Source organism: Sarcophilus harrisii, chromosome 1, assembly GCF_902635505.1.
Source record: "Sarcophilus harrisii chromosome 1, mSarHar1.11, whole genome shotgun sequence".
NCBI lineage: Eukaryota > Metazoa > Chordata > Mammalia > Dasyuromorphia > Dasyuridae > Sarcophilus > Sarcophilus harrisii.
In genome coordinates this window covers 127,566,448-127,585,219 of record NC_045426.1, presented here as the reverse complement: position 1 = coordinate 127,585,219, position 18,772 = coordinate 127,566,448, and the positions used below count along the sequence as shown (strand labels likewise).

General features: G+C 36.7%; 1 protein-coding gene across 4 annotated transcripts in view; it reads right to left on the bottom strand.

The window, feature by feature from the left end:
• Positions 1–17,918, bottom strand: part of SLC1A3 (solute carrier family 1 member 3) — a 107,502-nt gene extending 89,584 nt beyond the window's left edge. For 2 of the 4 annotated variants that reach the window (XM_003759929.4, XM_031964189.1), the window contains exons 1-2: positions 17,732–17,916; positions 15,906–16,191 (exon numbers count right to left, since the gene is read on the bottom strand). In XM_003759929.4, coding sequence (XP_003759977.1) covers positions 15,906–16,086 — 181 coding nt within the window. In that variant the 5' untranslated portion in view covers positions 16,087–16,191; positions 17,732–17,916. Of the gene's footprint in view, positions 1–15,905; positions 16,291–17,731 lie in introns of all 4 variants that reach the window. The other 2 variants (XM_023496130.2, XM_031964182.1) reach the window with 2 other exon arrangements.
• Between the last annotated feature and the right edge of the window lie 854 nt (positions 17,919–18,772).

Sequence of the window (18,772 nt, the reverse complement as noted above, 5' to 3'; positions counted from 1 at the left end):
TCCTTCATCTATGGAAGCACGGAGTCATTATATTCCCAAAGCATCAGAGCCAATTGTTGTACCATTCTATAATGATGGGTGCATCTTTAATGTTCCTAAATTTTATTTTCTTTACATCTGTATATCTACATCTATGTTTCTATGTCTGTATCTATTATGCACTGTCTTAGCTATTCACCATAACATTCACCACGTGATACATTTATATAGACGCATACTGGAGCACAGTCCAAATCACAAAATAAATCAGCCACATGCAAACATTGGGCTTGTAATGAATGTTTAGGTCTGTTTTGTCCATCTATGGCAGGCTGTACGGATCATTTTTTTTTTTAAAGAGTGTGTGAGTATGTGTATATATATATATATATATACTTCTCTCTCTCTGTATGTATATATATGCATATACACACATACATATGTGTGTATGTATATACATACATATATATGTATGTATGTGTATATATATATAAATATATATATAAATTTTGACCTTAGGCAAGTCACTTAGTTGATCTGCAATTTGCAAACTTTAAAATGCTTTATAAATATCTGGTGTTATTTGTTCTGGCCTATGATCTAACCCATATAGAAAGCTCCTAGTGAGGAACCTTTCCCTGCTAAAGGCAGACCAACAATTATTCTGAAAACTATGATTTTATTATATCTAGGGCACTGAGAGGTTTAGGTGACGGTGACTTGCCCAGGCTGAGAAAGCTAGTGTGTACAATGAGATTTAAACCTTGACCTTTTTGCCTTTGAAGCTGTGTCTCTTTCTAGGGTGCCATGCTGTTTTTCTCAGGTATTATAGTTATTATTATTATATTACAGATATTAGTGCTAGCACTTTTTATTACTTATTTTTGAAGAAAATATACTTAGACACTTAGTATTATGAAAATCAGTTATAACTGAAATGTTCATTAAGCATATTCAACAAAATAACCATGTCATTTGGGGCTGGGACCTATCAGAATACCAAGAAGCCTAAGTGGCAAATAAATAAATAGTGATTTAAGAACTCAGGCAGATCTGCAGGTTACCAATGGTATGTATTCCAAAAGCTTACCTTGTAAATTGCTTGTTTGGAATTCAAGATACATTTCCCCATAGAAACAATGTTCTAAAAGGTGATTAAATTCCCAGGCCAACCCAAAAAAGCCTATTTAACCCATAATATAGTAGAACTATAGTCCCATTAGTACTAGCCTGAGTTCTGGGTCCTGTGAGCAGGAGGGAAGAGGAGGAGGAAGAATTTCGTCCCCCTTTCCAGGATGCAGGGCTGGCCCTAGGCAAAATTTTGAAATAAGTAAAGTTTGTCCTTGACATTTTCCCACCTCCCCCACCTCTTGGTGCCCCTCTTTATCAGGCCTCCAGATCCCCATAACCCTCATGCTCACCCAAGCCCCCCACCACAGCAATTCCCCAAGTCTGCCCTAGACCCAGTTGCCCATGCTTCAGACTTACCTACATGTACTCCCTTCAGCCTTCCCATTCCCCAGTCAAACCCTCTCTTTCCTTGATCTAAATGCAACTGGGCCAATAAAGTAGTCTGACTAAACTGTTTATGAATGGACAATCCCTTAAGGTTTTGGGGGAGAGGGAAACTGTATTTCTAAAGAAAATATTTGGTAACCCAACTTGATCTCTAATTGGTAGATTATTAGGTGGAAGGTGAAGCCATGTAAAATTATGCTGTTTACTCTTTTTTGAGTAATAAGGTGAAATGAAAAAATTTAGGTTTTGTGAGAAGCCGAAAATCATTAAGGTAAGCAGACCAGCCATACCTGAAAGTCTGTCCCTCATAGAACTAGGAATAATGGGAGCAAGAGGAAGGAGGGGAAGAGAAGTGAATAAACATTTATATAATGCCTATTATGTGCCAGGCAATTTGTAAGTTTTATTTCATTTGACCTACACAATAAGTCTTCTAAGTAGATGCTGCTAATAACCCCATATTAGTGTTGCAGCAAATGAGTTAAATGACTTGCCCAGATTCACCCAGCAATTGCATTTGAACTCAGGTCTTATTGCTGTATAACCACTGCTCCATCTATCTAGGGAAATATTATATAGAAGAAAATTATATAGAAGAAAATGTAGGATTGATGTAAAGACAATCTACCTAAAAATGGGAATTGTCCAAAAGATGTAGAGGCTGCCTCAGGACATTGTGAGTTCTGTCCCTGAATAACTTGAAGTAAAAGCTGAATGATTCTTACTTGTGAGGGGATGTTGGAGTGGGAATTATTCTTCAGGTGTGACCTCTGAGGGAATGAGCTTCAGGTTGGCGTGATCTTGAGTCAGAGGGAATGGACAGTAAAACCATGTGAAATCCTGCTGTTTGAGTTCTTGGGAGACAGGGAAAATAACACCCCTGGAGGCCTGTGTGAATTGACTTCCTAAGTGAATTTGAGCAAGTCATGAATTCCTTTTCTACTTGCTCCCCTTCACTCCATGAGTAAAGGAGGGAGAGTCACATTTGTAACACCAAACTCACTGGCTTTTGATCCAATGATACTGGCCCCCTGAATGTTCCATGAACATGACATTATCTCTGGCCTCTGGGTATTTTTTCTTCTTGTCTCCCAAGCCTGGAATGCTCTTCCTCCTCAATTCTGCCAACAGATTTTATTGACTTCCTTGAAATCCCAACTAAAACCCCAACTTTTACTAGAATCCTCAACTATTAATTCTAGTGCCTTCCCTCTGCCAATTATTTCCAATTTATTCTGTAAATAGTAGGGTTATTACCAGAATATCATCCACTATTTGATTTGCGTTTAAAAATAATCCCATCAGGACATCAAATTATCTTCCAATACAGGAAAGTGTTATAATTTCTTCAATAGTGGGAAGACCCTGAATAATGAAATCAAAGTTCTTTGGAACTTTGGAACTTATGATGTATATACATTTGTTAATATATTCTATACTATGGGTTTATTTGTAGTACTTTTATGAATTTATTCTGCAGTTCTCAGGAATCCTTAGGTATAGGGTATTGAAAATTGGCCTGTTTCTCCTACTTAAATTTCTAAGTTACTATGGAATATTTTCCCCTACTTTTTGACTTGGTTAAAACCAAAGCAAAAGCTTAGGGAAAATTTTAAATTGGCTTTTGCTCAAAATCAAATTCATATCTAGTTTTCAAAGTTCACCCTTTTCATCCCCACCTCCCTATCAAGAGGGTGTGGTGTTCTTTAAACCCAGCCCTCTTCTCTAACAGAATTAATTCTGCTTTGCAGAATTAAAAGGTGAGACAACCTTCAAGGTCAGTGATCAGAAACTAATCTAGAGGAAATGTTCTGAATACAGAGACGGATTGCTTTTTCAGTGAGTGGTTCAGGTTTCTGATTACATTCTAGCCCAGTAATGAAAAAAGCTTCCCCTGAAACATGTTCCCACAGCTTACAATCCCCCCTCCTCAATGACAATAACAGGGCACAGAAGGGCTTCCTAAGTGCCTTGCTTTACTTTAGAACAGGGAAGGGCCAATTCCTTGTCTGTAAGACAGAATTACTGTTGGTGGGAACTGATTTCACTCAGAGTGACACAGAGCTAATGAATAGAGTTTCACTGTCCCTGGACAGATCCTCTGCTGGTTTACACCATGAAAATTACAATTACAAAGAAAATGACTTCTAATGAGATTTGACATCCCTGACTCTTTGCAGACATTATATTTGGGGCTAAAGAAAATGAGATAAGTATTGCCAACTCGAGACTGAATGAGTAAAGTAGCATTTGATTTGAGTTATTTCTCCTTCATTTGTATTTAAAAGTTCAAAAAGGGAGCCTTTGAACAGTATGTCCCAGTCCCCTGAGGAGTCCAAACAAGAAACATGTCAATGGAAGATTAAATATCATCTCAATTTCTAAGCTAAAATCAAGTGAACATGGCAGATCAACAGAAAAGGCAGCAGTAGAATGGTCATTGTGAGGACAAAGGACATTGCTGTCCATCAGCCCATTTTGCAAAATTGACTTCCTCCCTTTTACTCCAACCAGGAGGCAATATGGTACTTGATTTGGAGTTGGAGATCTGGGTTCAAATAGTTGTTCTGACGCTTCCTATCCATGTGTTCTTGGTCAAATCACTGGAATCTCCAGATTTTAGTTTACTTATATGCAAAATGACAGGATGTACTGGATTTTCCTATACACAGTGATGCACTAGTCCCTTTCAGCTCAAAGTTTATGATTCTACTAAAATTTGTAGGTAGATAGGAAAAAAAAACAATAAAAAGTATACATGATCTTGAAATGGAATTTGGATTTGGGTATTTTGACAACTCTAGAGTTTAAGAAAAGATGCTGAATGAATGGATGGATGGATGAATGAATGAATGAACTAATGAATGAAAAAAAGAATTATCATGTATCTTACAAGATCTACTATACCAGCACTATGATCAACAAATTACATCAGGAAGTATGAATCTTCAAAAGGCCTTCTCCAAGAATGACTGGGGAATAGACAGGAACACAGATGCCAAAAGGGAATCTAAAAATAATAATCATTTTGACTTCACTAGACAGGATTACTCTTGGAGAATAACATCCTGGTCCACAAGAAAGCTACCAGATGCTTTAGCCCACCCAAGATGAGACATACAATCTCTTCCATATAGGATCAACATACCAAATTGACCAGAAGACAATTTAGTCCCTAACCAGCAAAAACTAAAGTTGCTGATTCTATCAAATTGAGGATGGAACATTGTTTGAAGATGAAAAACAGAAATAAGGGAAAAAAATATTTCTTTGAGTGGTTTACTTAACCATTCCCACAGGTTCTGTAGAACCTGAAGTTCACATTTACAAGAACTCTGCTCAGCAATGAATTTGTAATTCTGACAAATATCAAAGTCATTACCATTTTGTACTACTTTCAATAAAGAAGAAAAATGAGTCTGGTTCCTTCCTTTTTTGTAAAACTTGTTCTAAAAGAGAATGAATTGAAAAAGTCAAGAATTGTATTTTATTTATTTTTCTGTGTTCACTTTCTGCTAGTGACCTTTAATAACATGATTATAGGTCCAGAGCTGGAAGAGACCTCAAAAGCTGCCTTATAACAACAATCTTTTTTATGGTGAAGGAATAAATTTTGCTTTTTTTTTTTTTTTTTTTTAACATTACATCAAATCACATAGCTCCTTGAGACTTTACTTAATACTTAAGAATGGCTGATATAATATGGTGACATTCTTTCATAGAAAGTGAAAGAGAAGATGGAATTTGGGGAAAGAAGTGAAATTTTGCTTTTGATCCTAAATTTGAACTTGGTTCTTTTCTGTCACCTTGACTGAATGTTGATAAAAATCTTCATGGCACAGTAAGACCCAATCATTAATTTCACAGGAATGGAAGCCATTGTCAAGGAAATATTTCAAGTTTTCTACTGGAGTTCTCATGTATTTTTGTTATGGGCACATGTGTCTAATAAAAACATTTCTAAACAAAGAAACAAATAAAAATGGCTTCTATAGAAGTGGTTATCTGGTATCTTGTTCTAGGTTTCCCTAGATACATTACCATACTTTAGTGATGGATCTATTCATATCATATTCTTTTCTGCTTCCATTGCTATTTCCTTTTTGGGCAATTAAGATACTAATCCCTATTCCTTCCCAATCTTATGGGAAAATTAAGAATATAAATGAAATGACTTAAGGCATGGCTACCATATTTATTGGATCATATGTGAGTGTGTAACCTTTTAAACTTTAGGTTTCTTCAAAGCAGGGACTCCATTTAAATTTCTTTTGCATCTTTCATAGAATTTTATGCAGGATTAAGTAATTAGTAACTAATCAATAAATATGTATTGATCACTTGATCCACTAATGTCTTTCATTTCAACATTAATCTAATTCATAGACTAGGATTGAACAATAATTATTTCTTATGTCAACCTAGGTGGTGAATAATTAGTGATATTATCCCCTTTTATACATAGGGAAACTGAGTTACAGAAAAGTTTAAAATAATTTGGACAAGCCAATGCAGTGTGATGTTAGAAAAGCCTTGTCTTCTACTTAAGTTTACTTGTCCCTCTGAACTCAGTATATTTGTTCATACTAGGTAGGGCTTGAAAAGTGTGTGTGTGTGTGTGTGTGTGTGTGTGTGTGTGTATTTTGCAACACATACTACTACTTATCAAAAAATAAAGGTCTACATGTCATAAAAAGCACATCAAAATTTTATTTCTGGCATCAGAATGGATTAAACGTTTCAAGACTAAATTTTTCTGGTTACCTTTAATACTAAGATCATATATCTAAAACTGGAAGGTGCCACAAATGTCATATAGTCTAATATCCTCATTTTTGAATGAGGAAACTGACCCAGAGAGGTTGAATGACTTATCCAAGGTCACATCAAGTATAAGAGGTAGGTTTTGGACCCATATCCTTTGACAACAGAACCAGTGTTCTTTCACTGTACTATGCCATCTTCCCTCCTTGTGACCTTTATGTTTGTTCCGCTTGCTAATTCTTAAGTGTATTTGTGAGAGAGAATAACTTATATAAAATGGGAGAAAGTGTTATTGCTACTTTTCTCATCATGCCATTTCAATAATTGCTTTTGACTTGAGATCTTTCCTGACTTACTAGTCAAAGATAAACACATTGATGGAGGCTCATGAACTATAGCTTTAGAAGTGTGGATCAACAGAAGGCCTTTAACCTAGCGTAACTGTTGTCCAGGGAACTGACCTATAAATTTGAGTTTGGGGGTCAGAATGCTTCTGTGGTGCTACCTAAGTGGTGAACCTGGAGTCAAGAAGATCTGAGTTCCAAGCCAGCCTCAGGCATCCTGGACAAGTCACATAATATCTGCCCCAGTTTTCTTAAGTGTAAAATGGGGATAATAATAGTATCTATTTCTTATGGTTGTTGTGAGGATCAAATAAGATAATCTTTGTAAAAGGCACTTAGCACAGTGTCAAGCACATAGATGCAATATAAATGTTTATCACCCTCCTTCTTGTCCTCTCTCCCCCACTGTAGGAAATAGAAAAGAAAAGCCTTGTATCATTTGTTTCTTTCTCAACTTTTGCTAGTGATCTTTAATAGTAGTAATTGTCATAGTTAACAATAACAACAATGAAATACTTGTCACACTTTTCTTGGTTATTATTTTTAGTGAGAATAAAGAAAATGATTTGCAAAGTTGGAGATTTTGCAAAGTACTTTTCAAATATTAAAACATTAGATAAATGTGTTATTATATTTAAAATTTATACAGAACTTTGTTATTATTAGTGTTATTTTAGTTCCTTATTTAAAACAAATCCCTAATTTAGAAAGAGGAAGAGAGTAGAATTTTATAATATAATTCTTTTCTAAAATCCTTGTTCATTTATTTTTTTCTTTCTTTCTCTTCTAGAACTTTAGTTTAGATCTACTCAATTTCACTGGATTCAGCAGACTTACACTTCTTTTTCAGAAGGCCATCCTTTTTCCTCTTGCCTATTTATATTCATTGATTCTACATCTTGTCTGCTAAATGCATGTCCCTTCTTGGGATATTGGCCTAATGCTGATGCAGTCCCCATAAATGTTACAAAAATTGGCTTTTTGAACCTTCATCTTGAAATGTGGGAAGTGGAATCAGCCAGTTCTCTTAGGATTGGGAGAAATGCATCCCTGACAAACTGAAAAGTTCCTTTGACTTTCTGGGGAAGGGAGAGAGAATATGAAAAATATAAAACCATCTATACTTGGACTACTTTTTTGTTTTAATCAATCAATCACTGATAGCACTTGTTTTTTTGATTTTGAAAGATCATGTTTATATATTCCTTGATAAATTTATTTAAAGTTTCTTAAAGCTACTTTAACACAGCAATCAATGTTCATCTGTGTGACTAAAGTTGTCTTCTTTTGCACTCTTTGTTTAGCTAGACTGAATTTCACCCTCTGTTTTCCATTATGTGGAAACTTTTTTCTTGTACTTAAAAAATCAATTCTGTAAACAAAGAAAGACTGATTATAAGCAGTCTTCACTTTTCATCACTCCCCAACTCCCCACTCTGTTCTTTGTATACCATTTAATAAAGGTCAGTCCTTCACTTTTCATATTTGTCCACACATATACTGGTTTCTATTAACATCTACATAGAAGAAGGTGAAAGAGCATGTGTCAGAATTTCATCCTTAAGATAGAATTCTAGGACTGTAATTCATCTAAAAATGAGGACAATCTATGTATAATTGTACAAAGATAGTTATATCCATAGAGGTACCCAGATTAGATTCAGATGATCATTATTCTTGGCCTACCACTAATAAATTACTTTCTATTCTCCACAGAATAATAGCCCACTTCTGGCTATTCTCATTTGCTATATGATGTGACTGAGCCTTTGAAAAGCTAGGTAACTTGTATGAAATCCCAAACCAGTAAGCATCCATGGCAGTGTTTGAATCCAGGTAATGAATAAAGCAAACAAGGAGTAAGACAACTCAGCCATACCAAGGACCTAGTTGTTATAGGGTATAGGATTTAGGTGGGAGAGAGAAAATGCTCAGCTTGTAAATTCCAAACTGGGATCTGATTTAGGAGGGACAAAGTCAGTGGGAAAGATGAGGGTAGAGAGAGGACAGAAGGAAGAAGAGGAGGAGAAATGACCAACTTGTCATGATACAATTAGCTTGGTTGGTCTGTTTTTCCCCTAAATGCATTTATGTACTGCCATGAAGCCATCTTTAGAAGGTTAATATGAAAAGCAATGAGATAGAGAGATTTAAAGCATTCAAAAGGTCTTTAGATACAATGGAGAGATCACTATCTTCTTCTGAGTCTCAGTTTCCTTATCTGTGAAATGGCAATAATAATAATCTTAATCCTTGTAATACCTACCTTACCAGATTGGTGTGGGGGAAAGTACTTGGTAAACCTTAGTTTTCTACAGATGTCAGCTACTGTTTACTTCCTATTTCCAGACATGATTCTGTTTGGAAATTATTGGGGATGTTTGCATTTTTGATCATCCTTCATCTTTTCATTTCTCTTTTATTCATTTTACTCTGGAGTATGAAGGTGGGGAAAACCATGGTGGTTCAGAGAGGTTAAGTAATATGCCCAAGATCACACAGGTCATTGATGGCAAGGTTGGGACCAGACCCAGAATCTTTGACTTCTTTTGTCCAGAACTCTTTCCCCTACACTATAGACCAGTGATTCTCAAATTTTTGTTTTCAGTATCTTTATCCTATTAAAAATTATTGAGGCTCTCTCCAAAGCATTTTTGTTTATCTGGATTATATTTATAGACATTTACCATATTGGAAATAAAAACTATTTTTGAATTTGTAGACTTTCTAAAAGGGTTTCAGAGATCCCCAGGATTCTCTAGACCATACTTTGAGAACTACTGCTATAGACCTTTGAGGCAAGATAAGACTAGGAGAAATTAGATTACGTCTCTGACCTTCTTTGGCCCTGCCTCACATTCATGGAGTAGTAGAGCTGAAACCTGTCTGTTTTTCTACTCATAAGTTTATTTACATCCCTAATAATGGCCCTTGATAGAAGAGGTGGGCAATATGCTGAATGTAGATTTACACCATGGAGAGCTCCAAAGCAGTGAACCCAGACTGCTATGCTGGAGAGCTCTAGGGCTTTTCACTCAGAGAGATTAGAGATCACTTAAAATAACTTATTTGGCAGCTGAGGAAACAGAGGCATAAAGAGATAAACCGACCTGCTCAAGTCCATGCAGTTACTAAATGGTGGTGATTTTAGACTAGAATTCAGCCCCTTGATTCCCTAGACTCCTTCCAGTGCACTCTTTGTCTTATCCCACTCTCATGTCCTCCAGCTCCATTTTTGGCATACCCACTAACCATCCTGAAATCGATAACTCTAAAAATAAACACCATCCATTTGTTCTTCAGTTTTTATGGACACTTAATGCTGTGGTGAGCCAAGGTTACCCCCTGCTACTGTGGCCCTGTCCATCAATCTATCAACCAATAAATACTTAATAATTGCCTGCTATATACTAGATAGTATGCTAAATCTTTCTTATATTAGGGTTTTTTAAAAATATGATAACTTGGTATTGTACACTAAATTGTGTGCTCTTTGTCTTTTGCCTTTTTTTGTACACCTAGCATTTAGTACATCTTGGCTCAGGCTAAGTGCTTGCTAAATGATTGTTGACTGACTGACTAACAGACTTATGTTTGTTGTTTGAAGACTTGTCTAGCTAAGTTTGGGAAGGCTTATCACCAGATTGAGGATGATCGTTTTTTGTTTTTTGTTTTTTTGGGGGGTGAAACCACATTAGAAAGCTATCAGTTAATTTATAAAAGGGTCATGAGCTGTGATAACAGAGAGAATACCTGCATTAATGAAATTCCAAGTCCTGAAATATGTAGGAGTGAGTCAGGGATAATGTAGTTCCTTGAGGGATTCAACTTTTAATAATGGAGTGATGAATGATTTTAGAACCAAGAAGATAGTCTCTTAAACTCTTTCCTCACAATATTTTATTGTTTGTTGATTTGATTTGTTGACTTCCCAATCTACTTTTCCAACTTATTATATTTTATTTCCTTTCCCACATTGTATAATCCAACAATTTGGTTTTTCTTTCCCCTTTTTTCCTTTTAAAACCTGCCTCTGTAAGTTGGTAACAAATAATTGTTAAATGCTTACAATGTTCTAGCACTAAGCTAATTGCTGAAAATTCAAAGAGAGGCAAAAACATGGTCTCTATGTTCAAGGAGCTCACATTCAAATGGGGGAAATAACATAAATAACTGAAACTATTAATTATAATTACATATATAACTATAGATATATTCAAAATCTATACAGTGTAAATGGAAGGTATGGGAAATGACTCCCTGCTTTTTCACCTGATTGTCTATCATGCCTAAAATTCACTTCTTCACCTTTACCTCTTAGAATAGCTTGTTTCTTTTACAATTTGACTGGTATCACTTTTTTAAAAAAAGACCACCTTGCCTAGGCTGCAGAGATGACTTCCAAGTCTGATCCTACTGCTGATTAATAGAGTAACTTTGATCTACTCCATTTCTACCTGGATTGATTTACCCCTCGGTGGGCAGTCTAGTTACCTCCTGACCCTGGAGGCTTATTATATTGATTCCAGACAGTGTAGCTACCCAATCAGCTTAGTGTGCCGCAGATTATATTTGTAAAAAGTGTTTAGAATGGTTCTTGGCACATAATAAGTACTATATAAATGTTCTCTCTTTCCTCTAGTTCATATCTCCCAAGTTCAGGCAATCCACCAACTTCATCCTTCTCTTAAGAACTATGAGCCACCATACCTGACTTCAAGTGTTGTATCCTACGTAAAACTTTCTTGACTTGCTCTTCATTTGCTATGTGAATTTGGCATATACTTATAAACATATACATCTCCTTTAATAGGATTGAAGCTTCTGGATGGTAGGAACTTTTTAATTTCTTGATTCTCACTCTCTTTGACACAGATTAGGCTTCTGAAACTTCCTTCATCTCACAGTGCACATAGAAAATTTCAATTTGGACACATAGTAGATAGATTGCTCATCTTGGAATTAGAAAGGCTCCTTTTCCTGAGTTCAAATTCAGCATCAGTTATTAACTAGGTGATTCTGGGCAAGTCACTTAACCCTTTTTACCTTAGTTTCCTCCTCTGTAAAATGAGCTGGAGAAGGAAAGGCAAACAAAACAAAACAAAACAAAACACTCCAGTATCTTAGCCAAGAAAACACCAAGTGGGGTCACTAAGACACAGACACTACTGAACAATAAAATTGACTAAATGACTCTGTATTCACTGTGCCTTAAATAAAACATATTATAGGCACTTAATGAAATACGTGTTGATTGAATCATTATTATCAACTCAGGCAAATCACTAAATCTCCCTCTGCTTCAGTTTGCTCATCTATGATTTTTAAGACCCCTTCAGACTTTAGATCTATATTCCAAAAATTTTGTCAAGATACTTATTCTTCCCAAGAAGTCATTGATTCTTGTCCCTTAAATTAAGATATTTCTGTGGAAACTTGCTGAAGGTCTTAGTATTTGTTCTAACTTGATGAAGATCCTTACCAGGGCTGACAATTCAAGCATTGTTTGAACCAAAGCTACACCATGCTCCATATACACTTCGATATTCCAGCCAATTCCATTAATAATTACCTAGAGTTTGAGAATGCCCTATATTCATAAAATACATGAACTTTAGTGAGATGAGGGATTTATCTTCTCCTCAACTTAAGTTGCCTGGTTTCCAGGACCATCTTTACAAGACCCAAATCCCTCTGAATCAAGGAAAGTCTTCCTGGAAGAATGAAGGGCAATAATGTTCTTATATTGATGGTCTGGGGGACCCACATGATTTAACAACTGTTCTGACAACAGATCTCATTAGACCTATTTACTGCTTAGCCTGGCCCTTACTTTCTTTATCTGCTACTACCTTATTTCATAATGTCTAGAATAAGGTTTGGTTTTTTTTGGTTTTTTTTTTTTTTGGTTGTTGTTGTTTGTTTTCTTTCTTTTTTGGTCTGGATCTGTTTTTATTCATGGTCTAGAGACTTCCTGGTAAAGGAAATACTTTCCAGAAATTCTGGCTGATAATTGGTCCACAAGGGAGTCAATCTTAGAATACTGCTTGGGGCACAAAGAGATTACAAGACATGCCCACAGTAACACAAAGGAAATTCCTGAAATAGGATTTGAACCCAGATTTTTCTGTTTCCAAGATCAGTCCATTGTCCACTATAACTTGTTTTTTTTCCTAGAACATGGAAGATTTAGGAATGTGGGTGACTTTCCTTCCATAAACTATTTTGTCAAATTGATGGGCCAAAATTTGACTTGGACTCATGGAGGAAATAGCACCAGTCCCAGTTCTGTGCTTTATTCAGCAACTGTGCTTCTCACTGCACAAATTAAAGTTATATACCACTCCCTCTAACCTCTGCTTCATATTTGCAATGTACATTTTGAATATATTTTTGTGGCACAAAGTTTGGAGTCTAAACACCTAAATTGAGATCCCAACCCTTTCCCTAAGCATATATATAATCATGATAGAAGCACTTCACCTGTATAGGCGTTGGTCTCCTCATCTGCAAAATGAGAGAATTAGACAATGATTTCTAAGGACTTCTCTACTTTAAAATTTCATATTCCTTCTACCAAAAAAACAAGAAGACATTTTGTCTTCAGTAAAGTTTACTAAAAATATCCTGAGTGTTTAAAAATGAAAAATAGTAGTCCTCACTTGGGGAGAATAACTGTTCTTTGGCTTCATTTTTTCTGCCCCCTAGCCCATTATCTTTATATCTATGATGTGAAAGAAGTCAAATTTTTAAAAACCCTGCCATATTGTCTGAGTTTGTTCTTTCCCCCTTTCTTAGGGTTGTGGGGGTGCTGGTAAATGTAAGTGCATTCCAATGACAAGATTCATACTGGTTTTGTTCACCCAAGTGTCTTGGTGGAAGGTACACCTAATGAGAAGCCTCTTCCTTTTCCTCTGGTGACTTAGTGAATTGTCCATTTGACTATACACATCCTTGATATAGAGTCCAAATGGTCTCCCTGACTGTCAGTAAGGTCTTTTATTTTCCCCTCTTTCTTAATGTCTTCTTGTTGTTGTTCCTACTATTGGGTATCTGTCAGCAAAAGCAATGAAACAGGCTTCAAGCCAAGTTATCTTTCCCAGCTCAGTTCCCACAGCTCTTAGGAAAAGCATTCCTAGCAACTTCACTTGTATTATGAGAGAATCACAGCACCAATATGGTAACTGGGTCTTTAAATATAGCCGTCCTCTTCCTTTCATTAGTGATCTTGGTTCTTTTCACTGACTTCTTTGGGAGCCTTCTACATATTCTGATTTCTCTTTGGATTCCTCATCACTTCTCTTCATTCAGTCTTTCCACAAACAAGTCTATTCTACAAACAATACCCCTCTGAAGGCCCCATTTTTAATGGTCTTCTTTACTCCTTCCCTAAGAAAAAATAGCCAACAAGAAATACGAGTGCTCTTGAATTATTATACAGTATACATAAAGGACACTTTAATGACTTTACTACTAGGGAGGTGACAGAATCTCTGCTTAGAAAAACTGATCCACTCTATGAAGTTGTGTGCTATTTATGAATATCCAGCATTGGTAATGGGACTCTATTAAGAAGTCTAGAAAAGTCTTCTATTCTCTTTTTTCACTTCTCTACTCTTCCCTTCTTTTCTCTCCTCTTCACTCTCTAACATCTCTCCCAAGACCTCAATTATTTTTTAGACTATCTAAGATTGGGGTTTGTAGCAAAACACAATCCACTAGATATTTATGAAATAGAAAAAACTTTCTGACTCTTCTTCCTTTCAAAGTAATAAGCTACCAAAAGAAATCTTATGATCTCATTATCAATTCCCTGGCCAAATATTTATATCTCTTTTTTGAATAACTCCAAACTCAAGAAAGCATGTCATAATTGATAGAATTATAAGTTTGGACTTGGTTTTAGGACTTGAGTTTGAATAGCACATTGACAACTTTGGATTGCAATTTTCTCATCTGTAAAATGAAAAAGTTGGACCTGACCTTATCTTCTCAGGACTTTTCTACCTCTAACTCTATTATTCTATGATTAACCAACCAACTGGTCAATCAATTAGGAATTAACACCAGAGCCAGTATTATCAAAATCTATTTGCTCAAATCTTTGTGATGCTAATGACTCTTTCACTTAGATTTCATTTTATACTAGAACAACTTAGGTTGTTATTTATATTTTGGTGGATGTTTTAATTTGCGTTTGTAATTTGTTGAATTTTTACTAGTTTATAGAAGACCAGTTGTTAATTATGTATAAGCCTGAAATCATGGTTAAGTCTGTGTTTGCAACTGTGACAAAATTCTTCATAGTGATATTTTAGCAAAACCTAATTTATTGTCATTTTTGCGAAGTTATTGAAAATTGGGATATTCATTTTTTACAACAGTAGCCAATTTAAAGGTTGTATTCTAGCCTAGTAAAAATGCTAAATATGAAAATATGATAGCACCTTTCTTGAGTTAATGTCTTTTGGAAGTTACAAAAGAAAATGTTGTAAAACTTCAGTCAAGCAAAATGATAACATTTCATTAATACAGATTAGTATCCACATGATTCTTACAATGCAGAATTAATAATAGCTTGAAAAATTTCATAAATTTAGAAGTTCAGAAAAGTTCTATCAATTTTATAAAGATGTGAATGAAAGAGCCCTGTGTGCAAGGGAAAGTATTGAACAAAATAAAAGCATTTTTTTCATTGAACTTTTGTAGCTCTTGCTTAAAGAGCTCCTCCTCCCAAATAATTCTTCCTTTGGTTGCTCAGCTCTAATAATCTGGCTTTTGCCCAGCAACCAATGACCCTATAATTAACACTGGAGACCTGTATCTCTCCTTTTTTGACAGGCTAATTGCACATTTTTTTTTTAAGTGGAAGTGAAATCGTATGGTAATTGCATTTTGGCAGAATCCAGTTTGCTTTTTTAAAGAATTGCTCCTGTCTAATAGTTATAGTTCCATTCTGAATAGTCATAATAATAATAACAATTCTGTACATTTGTATGACTTTTTATAGTTTACACAGCCCTTTGCCATTTATAACTCACTTGCTTCTGAAATACTTTCTTTTCTCTATATGAACTACAATCTAGCACAACATCTAATGATGTTCCCACCAGATTCCCACATGTGTACTACATATCATCCCAAACAGGCCAACAAACTGCTCTGTTATAAATATCTACAAATCCAGAAGAAAACTGGAGATAGCCTCCTAATCACTCACAATTAGCTCATCTGATAACTTTCCTGGGCTGCCAGAAGCCCTGGAGAAACAAGATACACTTCTGGGATCCAATGACTTACCCACAATGACAGCGGTGACAGTGAGGAGAACAAAGGCATTCCGAAATAGATAACTTTTAACATCTTCCTTTGTGATGCTCTGTACTTTCTTCTTAGCCAAGAGTGTCCGTTTTCGGACTCCTTGCTGGAACCGCTCCATTCTACCCCCAGGTTGGGGCTCTTCTCCGTTGCTTTTAGTCATTGAGCTTCAGGGAGTGCTGTCTTCTCTGAATTTTTTTTTTATCAGAACTGCCAAATTTCCTCTCCAGAAAAACCCAAGATGCTTCCCTTGTATTGGACAGCACAGCTAAAATACAAGAGACACAGAACTCTGTCATATACTTCAGGAATGATCAATCAGTTCTACTTACTGGTCCCGTCTGTAAATAACATCGTACAACATCATCTGGAGTGGGAGAGAGAGAAAGCCTAGTGTTAAGAAGCGGTGCAACTTCTCAGGTGCCAGGATTCAAGAACAGACTACATATTTTGCTTGAGTGCAAGTATGAAAATCTAAATGCCGCTGGCAGGGACTATTTTCTACTTCTTTCTTAACTTCTATGGTATGCAAAAGGTGCTTGATAAATGTTTGATGGTTTATTTTACATACATACTGCAAATGTATGCAGATTAATATAAAATGTCACAAGATTTAAAAATTTGGAAGTCACAGTCTTTCTGCTACACACTGGCTTCCCTTTTTTTCATTGAGAAAAAGTCAGAATATTTATTTCAACTAATAAATATGGAAAGAGAGGGAGAGAGAAGAGAAGGAGGGAGAGAAAGAGAAAGAGACAGAGAGATAGAGAAAGAGACAGATATATAGATATATATCTATATCTATCTATGATAGATATAGATAGATAGATAGATAGAGATCACATTAGTGAATACATGGATACATGATATACCATGGAAATAGATTTGGCAGTTTTATGTGGGTAACTATTTTTTCCCATAAAAAAAAAATGTGTAAAGTATTCTGAGCACATCTGTAAAATATCAGTGACTAGAATTTATTTTCACTTATTATAACTACAAACTAGAAAGTAGCATTTGTCTCTATTGCATAAAAATACACCGATGAGGAAATTTTATCGTTGATTTGCTTAATTTGGGGGCTTTCCAAATGCTTTTCTTTGATATCTAAACTTTATGTGGATAGTTTCTAGGGCCATTGATCATTCAAAAAACCATTTAAGCAAAAACTTTTTTTTCCTAAGTGGAAGTCAGTTGTTCTGATAGTCCAGGGCTCCATTCCACTGCCCTACGATATTTTCCAATTCATAGCTGATCCTCGCCAGGATGAATCAAAATCAGAATTGGAAGCATCTGTGGATGTCTGAGGGTGATGCTGCCTATAGCTAAGGGGGATGTAAATTTGAGGGATTCTTCAGCAGCAAAATAATGAGTATGGAAAAGAGCTGTCTAGCAGTTTGGACTCTTAAATAAGATTGCAGGTGGTGAGTGTATGAGGGGCGGGGGCGAGAATGACTGTGCAGGACTATGTTCAGGAGTATTAGATAAACGCGTCGCTTGGGGGTGGGGTGAAGGGGAGAAGAATGCGAACAGTTCTTTTACTTAGAGAGACTCTCATCCTCAGTAACTTTACAACGGACCCACTCATCTTGCTTCTCTTACCGCATCTTTGGCCACAATTTGCCCGCAGCCTCTCCTGAATGATAAATACGGGCTAGGAAAGGCGATTGGAACGATTGGATTCAAATACTACCAAAATGGCTAGTTAGCTCGCTCTCCCAACTCCTTTGCCCCGGAAAACAAAACACTTTGGCAAAGCCAGAAGATGAAAACTGAAACCGGGGAAGAGTTGCAGGTATTAAACTTACCTTTTCAGATTCCGCAGTGGAGTGGAGCCCGGGGAGGCAAGGGGCCAGGTAAAAATCCCGCAGCAGGTAGAGCGGGGGCTAACAAAATTCGGGGAGAAAGGCGCGGGCGAGCGCTGACACTCCGCATGTGCTCCGCTCTGAAACAGCCACTTACTATCAGGGCAACTTAAGAAAAGGGGTGGAGACTGGGATCCGGGCTGGGGGAGTGGGAAGGGGCGGCGGGGAGCGAAAGCCTCGCAGAAGAGGGAGGGAGAGAGGAGGAGGAACCCCGGGGTTTCTGCAATATTGATTGGTTTTGGCACTCTCGGGGTAGGCTCGGCGCTTTGTTGTCCCCCTTCCACGCTTTGTCAGCTCACTTTCACTGGAAACGCAAAATCGGGACCGGGAAAAATTGAGAAGAAACGCACGCACGCACACACGGAGAACACTGGAAGTCTTCATGATTATTCGTTCCACAGCGGACTTTTAGAACACGAAATTTAATTACATAACATCTCGCCCTTTCTCGCTTAAAGAAGTATGAGAGCGTATTTTGTTTTCTTTGCCCCGGAGGAACCACCAGCCGGGTTGAGCAAGACTCCTTTTCCAGGCTGGGGAACGAAACCTGACATTACTCCGGAAAGACCTGGAACTTGACCAAGTATGGAGAGGGGGAAAAGCCTTTCTCCAAACTCTCAACTTTGCCTAAAGTTTCTCAAAAACAAGATGAGACCTGCCGATAGGAAAACCCCCATTATAACCCACGTTGGCTGCCCTCACTCCACACGCTGCCGGCAGAGGAACGAACCCTCAGTCCCTTCTAATGCAGAAAATATATTAAAAAAAAAAAAAAATCAAGTCCCTTTCTAAGGGCACAAAAGGCCAGCTTTTCCTGGGAGGAAGTTTTGGGTTTCAAAAGGCAATTTGGGGTTTAAATGGCTCAGATGAGAAAGGATGCTAAACTATTTTCAAACCTCATTCAACAGGGAATGTAACTTTCCGCTGTAATATGCTTTTCTCAAAAGGAAATTGGATGGGGGGCCGGCTGGGAATCAAAATACT